The sequence below is a fragment of the Leuciscus leuciscus genome (assembly GCF_965113295.1).
Source record: "Leuciscus leuciscus genome assembly, chromosome: 4".
Taxonomy (NCBI): Eukaryota; Metazoa; Chordata; class Actinopteri; order Cypriniformes; family Leuciscidae; genus Leuciscus; species Leuciscus leuciscus.
The window spans coordinates 55,575,018-55,587,259 of record NC_138728.1 but is presented as its reverse complement, the minus strand read 5'-3'; the positions used below and the strand labels follow the sequence as shown (position 1 = coordinate 55,587,259).

At 38.4% G+C, this 12,242-nt stretch overlaps 1 protein-coding gene across 1 annotated transcript; it reads right to left on the bottom strand.

Annotated features, from left to right (window-relative positions):
- Nucleotides 1-7,066: 7,066 nt before the first annotated feature.
- LOC309497130 (uncharacterized protein) lies at nucleotides 7,067-8,743 on the bottom strand. The gene is made up of 5 exons (XM_082167355.1): nucleotides 8,693-8,743; nucleotides 8,445-8,578; nucleotides 8,138-8,357; nucleotides 7,884-8,000; nucleotides 7,067-7,785 (listed from the first exon to the last, which is right to left on the bottom strand). The coding sequence occupies exons 2-5, from the start codon at nucleotides 8,480-8,482 to the stop codon at nucleotides 7,498-7,500; spliced, it is 663 nt and encodes a 220-aa protein (XP_082023481.1). The 5' UTR covers nucleotides 8,483-8,578; nucleotides 8,693-8,743; the 3' UTR covers nucleotides 7,067-7,497.
- Between the last annotated feature and the right edge of the window lie 3,499 nt (nucleotides 8,744-12,242).

The following is a 12,242-nucleotide window of genomic DNA, read 5'->3' as shown; positions in this document are numbered from 1 at the left end:
TCCCAGGTCCAGTGGTTTGGCAGGGGAGGCATGTGCTGGGGAGACCTCCTTCCCTTCTTCCAACAGTGCCTTAAAGGAAGAACTGCTCCGAATGTGCTAGTGATTCACTGTGGAGGCAATGACCTAGGACACGTGAAAAGTGTGCTGCTTCTCAAAGCGATGAAGGACCTACGTGACCTCAATGAACCGTTTCCCCAGATGAAAATTCTGCGTCTTCCATCAACAAAAAGGCGCCACTGGAGGCATGCTGCCCCGGGAAAGGTGGAAAAAATTTGAAAATTTGTGAACAACATGATGGCTAAGTTTGTTTTCTGTGTTAATGGGGGGACAAACCCTGAACAGGGTTGAACTCAAGCCACTATATTACTTGTAGGTTTGTTAAGATGTTGCTAAACACTAGAGCAGATCTCTGAGTTCCATAAGGCTCTATTTTATTGCAGATTTTAACAGTAAAGACTTTAGATAAAGTGATGTTTCAGTCTAAAAGAGAACCTAGGGGTACACCGTCTAAAACCAGAGTTGGACCAGTAGCATCAAAATCAAACTGCAAAGGTCTGAATGCTTGCTTTATTCTCTTTTTTTTTTAATTAAACTTTTATATAGTATTTCTTATTTTAAATTCATCTGTACTTTATTCTATTTTTATTTTTATTAAACTTGTATATAGTATTTCTTTTATTTTAATTTCATCTATGTAAAGCACTTTGAATTACCATGTGTATAAAATGTGTTATATAAATAAACTAGCCTTGCCTACATACAAATGAAATGCTTGCATTTCTGATTCTCCAGGTATCCATACAACAAATTCTGGGCCCATGAAAGTTGTGGGAAAATTTGTACAATCTGTATTGTAAAAAGCACAATACAAAGGGTATAAAATAAACAAATTATCAAAGTCTGGAACTGCCTGTAATTGCACTGGCACTGATAAAAGAATGAAATGAATCAATAGATTAAGGGAATTTTTATTTTTAAAACAGTAAAGAAATATGTATATCAGCTTTATAGAAAATACATTTCAGAAATGTACATAAAAAAAAAATAAATACAGTTAGTTAATCATGTCAAGTCGTCTCTCGGACATAGATGTAGTCATTCATTTCAATGTTCACACTGATGCACCACTTACATGAACAGCCAATGTTATGACACATCGATAGTCCCAGTATGTGACAAACATCGATAGTCCATATGCAAGCTCCCAGTATTGTGAAATTGTATTTTATTTACAAGGTTAATCAAAGGTTACTGTCAGGGTGAATTCCTCATGGCTCCCCCTGCCTCCCACTACCTCAGAATCTGGGAAGCCTGTGGTAGGTTGGAAGTCCACCCCTACTTCTGGATTCCGGTCCCAGACGGCTGATGCCGACCAAAGTGTTCTATAAAGACAAATCACGAGGAGCATTAGCCAATGTGGTGACATGTTTTATGAGATTTCACTCATTTTCCATCCCTGACACACAATTTTTGTTATAAAACGTGTATATTGATGCTTACCAAGGACACGACGTTCCCGGAGCTTGAGCTGCTCGCTGCGCCAGCGGTCGTAGCAGTGCCGCTCGTGCTCGCCACGCAGCTGGTGTCTCCTTGCCCTTTTAGGAGCCGGCCCGTCCAGAGTCACTGGACCAGCATGTCAAATGCTGTCCGTTCATCCACCCTCTGCTCTCTGCTCGTGGACGCAGCAGATCCAGGTCTACAATATCAATGAATAAACAATAAAGAAAGTGCCAATGAATGACTGCTTTGAGTAGCAACATTACAAATAATAATCATCTCGTTCATTAGATTTCAGATTGCTTACCGTGTTTTTCCAGCAATGTCCTCAACCAGACGCTGCGCCAGGAAAGCGTCCGCCGGAGTCCTCATGCGGTAATGCTTTTCTGCGGTCTCGGGAATGTGTCCCAAGAGCCGAGCCACCGCGTTCCTCTCCACCTCCGGCAGGTTCTCAGCAGCCGTCTCGAAGGCCATCCGGGCGTCACCGCTGGTCACTGCTGGAATGTTGTACCTAGAACACAGGGCAACATTAGAATGCAAAATAACAAGCAGACCATGTGCACATTTGTTTATTTTTTTATTTTTTTATTTATTTATTTATTTAAAAGGGACAATGCATATTAATGAACATCTTAGCTTTTCAGCAATGTAAATATGCCAGAATTAGCCCCAAGGCTATTTTACATCTGCAGTCCCCCGTCAGGTCATCACAATATCAAGTAACAAGGCTAAACATTGAAATTAAATATGATACAACACAATTTAAAAGACACCACAATATTCAACAACATATTATAAGAGATACCACAGTTTTCAGACAGGGCATCTAATACAGGTTACACATAAATATACACATATACAATAAAGTGCTATTCAATGTACTTTAAGTACATTGTAATTATGCTAAAATACTAATAAATACAGTAAAGTGCTGGATCTGGTTTGGTATACATACAAATACTTAAACAGTACCACAGTGATCATATCCATATACCTAAATTACAATAAATATTGTTAGTGGGCACAATTTTGATGTGTCTTGAGCCATTGTTTAAGTTGGTTCTTAAAACTGGGGTAGGTCGGACATTCTCTAACAACAACCAGTAGTTTGTTCCAGATCTCTGACCCCTTAATTGACAATACATATTATCCAAATGTTGTACGCCTGTAAGGCACCATACAATCACCTCTGGTGGAATCCCTGATTACAGCTCTTCCCTCTCCCGTTTTTTTCAATGTAATGTATTCACTTAGTGGGGGTGGGGCAAGTCCATGCAGGATCTTATATATAGCACAGGCATATTTGAGCGTTAGAAAATTTTCAAAACTTAGTAAATTATATTGTAATATTAAGCAGTGATGATATGAAGCGGTTTTCTATCAAATATTTTTAAAGCCCGTTTGAAAAATGATTCCATTGGTTTAAGCGTTGTAGCATTTGTGAGTGACCAGTTTGTAAAACAGTATTCAGTATGAGAAAGGATCATAGAATGAATAAAACATTCTGGCTGCTTTACATGAAAGTGATGGTCTGATATATCTGAAGTTAGCAAGATTAAATTGAACAGTTTTTGAAAGGCATTTGACATGATTTTTAAAGGACAGTGTGGGATCTAACACAATGCCAAGGTATTTAAATTCATTTACAATCTGTAGTTCTTCTTGTTTTAAAAATATATTTGAACGTGTCAATTCAATCTGCCGCTTAGAAAACATTATACAAAAAGTTTTTTTTAGGATTCAATAGTAGACATGATTTTGTGAGCCACTCCTGTACACGAGTCATTGCAGATGTAAGCAACTGAGAGGCATCTTGAACAGTTTTGGCATGTGTAAAAATTACTGCATCGTCTGCATACATTAAAATATTGATGTTTTGGCATACTGTAGGCAAGTCGTTAATGTATAAGGAGACTCAGACCTTGAGGGACTCCTACTGGATATTCGAGGTGAGGAGATTTAATATTGTTGACAGAGACACAGTGCTTTCTGTTGGTTAAGTAGGAGTCCAGCTGATGGCTTGTTTGGAAAAATTGGAAGTTTGTCAATCTAGACAAGAGCATTTGATGATTGACGGTATCAAATGCCCTTTTCAAATCCAGGAAAACAGCACCAACAACAGAATGAGTTTCTAACGAATGTTTGACCTTTTCAATAAATACATTAATAGCTGTTTCAGTAGAATGATGGGCACGAAAGCCAAATTGCATGGGATGCAGAGGAGAGCCACATTTAAATGCTTTACTAATTGTTTTACTATCTATTTACTATTTTTCAATAATTTTTGATATAACAGGCAAAATACTGATTGGTCTATAATTATTGATGTCTAATCTGCTCCCTGATTTAAAAATTGGTGTAATTGTGGCCATCTTCCAATCTGGTGGAACAACAGAGTGTTTAATTGATAGATTAATCATATGTGTAATAGGGCATACTAAAGACTCTTTGTGCAATTTAATGAAATTTGTGTCCAATCCAAACTCATCCTTAGCTTTGGAATTATTTAATTCATCAATGATGGAAGCCACATCTGGTTCCGTAATTTCTTCTATCATAAATATAGGCTGTGTGTAATTAATAGGAGAAGAAACACTTTCAGATGGGATAAATAATTGAGATATTTCTTGAACAGAATTTTTAAAAAACAAGTTTAACTCAGATGCTAGGATGAGTGGATCTTTCACCAATACATTATTAATTTTAAGCTCAGTTAATTTATCTTGTTTATTCTGTTTAACAGTTAGTTTGTTAATGCTTTGCCAGATTTTTTTCCCATTCCCTTTTGCACTATCAATAATAGTCATAAAAAATGTGCTTTGGCCTTCCGCATTATTTGTATAACTTTATTTCTAGCTGATGTAAATAGTTGTCTATCTGAGGTAAGGCCAGTTTTAATCGCCCTTTTAAGTAATTTATCTCTTATCTTCATTTGCAACCTGCAATCATTATGAAGCCATGGTATGTCATTGTCATTTGTTCTTCTGTGCCTCACCTTTCTAATAAATGATGCCATAACCATTTTAACCTTACTGTGGAAAGTGACACTATTATCTATAACATCTTCACATGAGACAAAAGCAGCCCAATCCTGCTCATTCAGGGCTATTTCCAGATTTGAATGTTGACTTTTGGGGATTATGTCATGATACAAAGAATTATTTAAAAAATTGGAGTTACGAGATCGTGTTTTGATTAATTTTCGTGAAAAAAAGATTCCATTATGATCAGACAGACCAGTTAAAAGGTTGTAGGTTTTAGTAATTCTTTCAGGTTTGTTTGTAAAAATTAGGTCTATTCTTGTTTTGGAACGGTTAGTTAGTCGGGCTGGAGTTTTAATTAATTGTTCCAAATTAAAATAATCAGTTTTCTGTTTAAGGTTTTTTCTTTCTTTCTTATTATCCCAGTTAATATTAAAATCACCTATTAAGATTAACTATTTTTTCACATTCGTAAGATTAATAAGGGTTTTAAGATTGCTATAAAAATCTATTTTAGCTGATGGTTTACGATACATGCATATGACTGTGAATGTCATTTCTGTAGAAAGTATAATGTCTACTCCCACACACTCAAGGTTGGTGTCATCAGACCATTCAATCTTAAGTTACTGCATTTAAGGGTATCTTTAACATATAATATAACCCCCCCTCCCTTCCCCTGACCCCTATCCTTTCTAAAAACATTGTAGCCAGGTATTGTTATTGCTGCCTCGGGTGATGAAGAAGTTAACCACGTTTCTGTTAATCCTAGAAAGGAAAAATTTGATTGAATTAGTAAATGCTCTAACTGTTCACGTTTAGGGATCATGCTTCTGATATTTAACCCTCTGGGGACCAAGCTGTTTTTGGGGCCCTTGAGATGTTCTGACATGCTCTGACATTTGTGCTTTTTTCAGTTATTTATAAACATGTTAATGGCAAAGGTGTAAATTCACTCTATATAGCACAAACAGGCCTACCATAATATGCGAGCAACATGTATGTAGATGTTTGTATTTTTAAGAGAATAATGTTTATGCGTGGTTATTTAAAAAAATAAAAATGAAAGTTGCTGAAATAAGACCACAAAACTCATACAAAATATGTGCCCACAAGACTTTTGACTTATGGATGTTGTCCCTTTCAGTTCTAGCTTCAAAATTATGTGAAAATAGTCTTGCTTTATCGTTCACAAAAAAAAATACATTGATTTAAATGGTGTAAAACAGGTTTTGCTTGGAAAGCCAATATGCGAGGGGGAGGAGTAGTTTACACCTTAGTCCCACCCACTCTGCATAATGACTCTGCATAATTAGCCATTCATTCAGGTGTGACACTGACTGAGCCACAATGCAAAGACAAAATATATATTTTGAAGAAGACTTATATTGACCATTTAAGATTTTGCTTACATCTATCTTGTAAATATGTTTTGCTATTTTATTAAAAAGGTTACAATTACAACAATAATTACAATTTCAGCAATATTTCTGCAAAAAAGTACTCTTTCTTTGTAAAAAAAAAAAAAGAAAAAAGATTATAGGCCTACATTTTATCATATGTATTCATTAGTTTGAATATAGCCAACATTGGAACATCTTAGTCTATGACTTTATTTTTGACAAAATAGTATTTTATATATATGAGCAGAAAAGCTTATTTGATGTGACAGTATATTCTACAGTAAAAACTGTACCCAAATCTAGTCAACAAAATGTTGTCTTTCATACTTCGCCTGACTTAACGCAGTAACTGTAACTGTAAAAGCAGTTTATTCTTTCACACACAGACGCGCGATTCATATTTAGGCTAAACACTCTTTACAAATATGTACCCTTCAATCATCTCACAGAAACGCGATTCATATTATAGAAACGCGATTCATCTTTTTGTTTACATAAGCCTACAACGTTATTCCATAACGTTATTCCACATTAACACTTGAGAAAGGATAACTTAGCCTACCTCACTCCTCAGCGGGATCTGCTCCTCATATCAGCACGGAAAATTTTCTCCATAAGGTAGGCTATATTATGCCTCTTTGTTTACAGCTGATGTGGGGGCGTTTCACAGACTGAAATGGTTCTCAGAATTTGCGTTTGAATAGCACGCGCTCTCCGGGGCGTGGTCAAATTACTTTTGAATGGCTCCTAATGAGCTCGACTGGAGTCGCTCTCTTTTTATACAGATTACAGAAGCTGATAATATTTGTTTTTTATATAAATTACTTCATTTAAAAGCTGCGATCTCAAGCTTTATGCCCGTGGGTCTGTTTGCCTGTTTGACTGAATTTTCGCGGAGTTATAGATAATTTTCGAACGCGTTTCAAATGGGAGTTTACTGACAGAGAGAAGGCAGAAATAGCATCATGTTAGTTTTTCTTTATTTGTCAAAAAGCAAAACACTTTATTTGTATTGTGAGTATACAGAAAAAAAATAGAAACTGAACAGGATCGATTGATGTATTACACGAAAATGAAAGATCAAAATTAACAGAGCATTTTGTGTTTATTTTTCATTGCTAAAAAAAAAAACGAGCAAAACGCGCGGGCGCGTTTTTGGTCCCCAGAGGGTTAAGTGTCCACCAAGTAGCCCTTTAGGTTTACAGCATGGGTCCCAGATCATCTTAGCATGATTTATAGTCTGAACATTTTTTGTTACCCTATGTTTCTTAAAAACTGGGTTTTTGGGTTTAGCTGTAGTTATAATTTGTTGATTGTGTTCAATGCTACAGTTTATCCCTAATGAAGTTGATATCAATTGGCACTCACCGCCTAAAGTCTGTGCGGGTTTGCTGGTACCTTGAGCTGGTATTGCCATTTCTGCATTAGTGTCCGGATGTTTCAAATCGATGTGTATGGCCAGTTGTTGGGCATCATGCTGCAGGCTCAGACCCGTAGATGGAGCCGCCGCCGCGCCATCTACCCGGTGCCCCCGGTCCACGCGAGCCAGGCCCAGGCCCAGGCCCGCCCGCGGAGCCGACCGCTCAAGCAGTGCGGCACCACTCCTGCGCCTCCGATCAACATGAGCAGGTCCCGCAAGCCAGGCAAACTGCGGCGATGACCAAGCGCGCCGCGGCGGCAACCAGGTAAGCTGTGCCGGTGGTAGCCATGTTAGCTGCGGTGGGGGACGGATTAGCTGCGATTGTAGCCAGGTGAGTTGCGACGGTGGTATCCAGGTTAGCTGCGATGGTAGCCAGGTGAGCTGCGACGGTGGTATCCAGGTTAGCTGCGATGGTAGCTAGGTGAGCTGACCTGGGACCCTCGAGCATCACCGGCCGAATTTGTTCGAAGTACAGGCCGAACCACTGGGAAAAAGAAATAAATACATTTAAAAACACACAAACACACATACACACACACATACACACAAACAGTTATAGTGTAATTTTGAATACAAACGTACATGTTCCTGGTCAGCGGTCAGAGGAACTTCGGTGACTTGTGATGCGGCCGTTTTATGCTCCTTCACCGCCACAGACGAGCCGTTCTGAGTATGGGTTCTCCCCTGCCATTCCTCAACCTGCAAACACACAGTTGTGCACATTCGATGACAGGTCTCACTAATAATCAAAAGGTACACACACATCTGTGAACCACAAGAGATCAGGAGGCATTGATGAAGTTAAAAAATAAAAAAGGTTACTAAAATACACTTACGGTCATGTTGGTTACGACACCGGGCCGCTGGAGGAGCTTGAGCATAACGATGGCCTCCAAATAATAGAGGACCAGCAGGCGGTCGTTCTTATCAAGGGCCTCCCCAGAAACAGCTTCTGGACCCTGGAGTTTCCCCATAACTGTCAGGAAATCCATGAGAGCCACATCGAGGATCGCCACACAGTCTGCCGGCAGCTTCTCCTTCCCGTAACCCTGGTACCTGAGAAATAAAATAGTAATGATGAGCTCACCTGCGATTTCCGTGCAATAGATAAAAAAGGTGTGAAAAAATCATTAAAAAACATACAGTTTTTGTGTCAACTCTTTGTTGACCTTCTTGGACATACCAGCCCGTATGCCGTCCAGAGGACTGATGAAGTCTCTACAGTCACTGAAGAGACTTTTGTCCTTGCTGTGAAGGCTGGTGGACGAGACGATGTACTTCATGAACGTTAAAGAGAGAGAAAGAAATGATTGTTACAGTCAGAAGACAGCCTATCTGATAATTATCAGTTGACAGTTACATGATGTGTTGTTACGTTACACAGTCCTGACCTCTTGAGACTCTTCCAGTAGTTGAGCACTGTCTGCTTGGAGAGTTGAGTCTGGGTGAGTACATTAAAGTACTCTCGCACCTTCTCCACCTCCCGAACAAATGACAGGCTCGGCTCATTGGGGTCCATGTAGTGCATGAACCGGGAGACAGATTCCACCTGTAATTATACATTACACATTAAAATCTGCAGGGCTGAATGTAAAACAGGTTAACATGTGACCACAACACAGTTTATGGATAAGAACCAAACTACATTTAGGGAACACTTTATTTAACATTTAGTACCAGTAAATTATGCATAATTAAATGCAAATAAACCTCAACTAAATCCTAACCCTACCCTATAGTAAGTACATGTGTTAATATTACACAGTACTTAAATATATAATTACACTGTAACAATGACACATTAAAATAAAATGTAACCTATTTTTTCGTCAAATGTATTTATTGATTTTTCTGTGTGTGTGTGTGTGTGTGTGACATTTAAAGCTATCTTTTCTTTTCAATTACCTCTTGTTTGCTTTTCCTGTTGCCCAAGTTCACACGCAAGTAGAGGAAAAATCCCTCAAGAAGGGGGTGATTGATGGAGTGCTTCTTATAGAGGCCCTTTTTTGCCATCTCCACCCGAACATCAGAGGTCCACCGAGGCCCATTGCTGCAAAAATCAAATAAACCAGGTGGTCAAATGATTGTGTATGTGTTCAAGAGTAATCATGATGTCCAATATCTGCATCTGCTCTCTGTGAAGGATGATGTGAAACTTTACCTCTGATAGTACTCCTCAGAGCTGTCATCAGACACTGGCTCCGGTTCTGGCTCCACAGCTGGCGGCTCGCTCTCAGCTTCCCTCGTGGAGCTCTGAGGAACGGAAGATGGAGCAGGAAGGAGTGGAGGAATGTTCCTCACCACCAAGCCCTTCTTATCCATTTCCTCTAACAAGCTACCTCTGGTACTCCCAGAACCGGCCGGTGTGGGAGAACTCGGCCATCTCCTTCTTGGCCTGAATCACAGTTGCTTGGATGTCCTCCTCAGAGCTTCCCTGCATGCAGGCCGTCCTCAGGTGCCCAGGAAGAGTGTGCGGCGCCTTCCTGCAGATCGGGCAGAGGAAGTAAATCCTGCTGTGGAACGCACTGTATGAACAGACAAACAAAAGGTTATTTTACCACATACAAGTTAAATTAAATGTAGTCAACTTAGTCTGCAGCATAGTAAAGAACAATTGACCTCTCGCCGGCCCCTCCCCCAAAACGGCCATTGTCCAATCACACATCATAGCAACCGTTACTATGTGAGCAGGTCCGACAAACATTGACTCCAAGCAAGATGGTGAAGCGGTGCGCCCACGGCGTTTGTAAATCGGACACTAGATACCCCGAGAGATTGTCTGGAGAAGTTGTGTTCTTTCCATTCCCAAAGCCGAAAACACAACGTGAGCGGTGCCTACAATAGATAAAGCAGTGTGGATGGCCCCACTCCCAGTTAAATGTGTCGAACATTACGAAGCATAAATATGTCTGCTGGCTGTGGTATCGATGGCTCCTTAATTTTTTAAAAAAAAATTTTGTATTTTTTTTTTGATCTGAAAAACTATCCTATCTGTAACTCAAAATATATAATATTGTCTGAACCGCGAGTTTTATGATCCGGTGCCCCACTAATAAATATTATGGTAAATTAATTATGAAAGACAATCAATGAAAGTTATTTAGATGCAAATTAAGGCTATGTTTGGTTAAACAGTTATTGTGTGATTTCGTTTATTGTGCTTTGTCAACTTGAAGCATGAATTTGAGAAAGAAAATCATTTTTGGAAGAAAATGCACCACATACTTTTGTCAATGATATATAGCTAAAAAATTGTAAAAGCTTTCAGTTCACCCTGCCAAATTGTAACGTTAGTTGAAAAGTCAAATTAAGCTTGATTAATGATATATTACTGTGACTGATAAAATAAACTACAGCATCGAGAATATAACTCCCATGTGTTTTGCAGCATTTCAAATTTTAGTCATAGTGTTATGCGAAAAAACACAAATAAGAAATTATTGCTGACAGCACTTTCATTTTCAGAGACAGTTTTTTCTTTCACACAAAAAACACAACAGTGAGTGTCTTTCAATGCTTTTAAACACTTGTTTCCTTGTTCTTTGTCATATCACAATGATGTGTATGAACACCGGTAAGCATTAGCCTCGATAGAGACGTAGATAGTAGTCGTGTCTCCTTCATTGCGTATTTTTATATTTTGAATATATCCCTCCACTGCATACTGTAACCCCTTTTGCCTCGATCTGGAGGATATCGCGGAGGTATTGCTCCAAAAATGGTCACTGACACGCACGGGTATACCTCTACCCGTCGTGGCAATCTGTCGCGCTGGTCGTTTGACCATTTGTTTGTCGGACGTAGCAACAGTAACTAAGGGGGGCGGGGCTCTGCGAAAGGCTAATTGTAAAAAACTAAAAAAAATGTTTTACTAAATGTAAAATAAAATAAATTTTTTTAGAGCCAATATGCAAATATGAATTCTTTCACTTTTTTTTCTAGATCTGCACACCCTGCCTGGCCTTAAACCTTTGTGTAACATACACCACTGATTGAAATTTGATTTATCTCTTCAGAAAATACCAACATACATAATAATTATCTGGTAAATGATTATAGATATTAGATATCTGGACAACAAAATTTATAGACACCAGTATCTCCAATACCGCATTACTGTTAAAGGGATAGTTCACCAAAAAAAAGAAAATGCTATCATAATTTACTCACAGAAAATGTATCTCTTCAGAAAATACCAACATACATAATAATTATCTGGTAAATGATTATAGATATTAGATATCTGGACAACAAAATTTATAGACACCAGTATCTCCAATACCGCATTACTGTTAAAGGGATAGTTCACCAAAAAAAAGAAAATGCTATCATAATTTACTCACCCTCAAGTTATTTCAAACCTGTATGAATTTCTTTCTTCTGCTGAACACAAAGGAAGATATTTTGAAGAATGTCAGTAACCAAACAGTTGACTGGAACCATTGACTTCCATAGTATTTTTTTTCCTAGTATTTGCCCCTCATTTTTCTTTCCTTTATTTTACCATTTTTATAGTTTTATATTTTTCACTAAAATTTGGTCACAGAGTTGAACTAATTTGAAACTTGCAAAAGCACCTTTTGTGATATAGCTAGCTCAATTAAACTTTAAAGTGGCCATTATAACAGGCCAGTGTGGCCCGTTCATGTGAGCGCATGTGAGAATGTGTTTTCTGCCATGCATGATCATTTGACCGCATGTGAGGATGGGCCATTAATGGTTCAACACTGTTCTAATTGCTGCTATTTGTGAGTCAGTTATCTCAGAAAAGGTGCTTTTGCAAGTTCAAATTAGTTCAACTCTGTGGCACAGTTTTACTGAAAAGTGAAAACCTAAAACTGTATAAAAAATGGTAAAATACAGGAAAGAAAAAAGAGGGGCAAATACTGTTATGTATTCCTCTCATTGTAAGAAGGCTCTATTCCTTGGCATCTGAGGATG

What these genes read in the sequence shown, in the direction of transcription:
- LOC309497130 (XM_082167355.1), bottom strand. Translation starts at nt 8,482, where the DNA reads ATGTCCAAGAAGGTCAACAAAGAGTTGACACAAAAACT. An exon ending in AAAGAGTTGACACAAAAACT is followed by an intron (nt 8,358 to 8,444) that starts GTATGTTTTTTA and finishes TTTATTTCTCAG; the next exon opens with GTACCAGGGTTACGGGAAGG. An exon ending in TGACCGCTGACCAGGAACAT is followed by an intron (nt 7,786 to 7,883) that starts GTACGTTTGTAT and finishes TCTTTTTCCCAG; the next exon opens with TGGTTCGGCCTGTACTTCGA.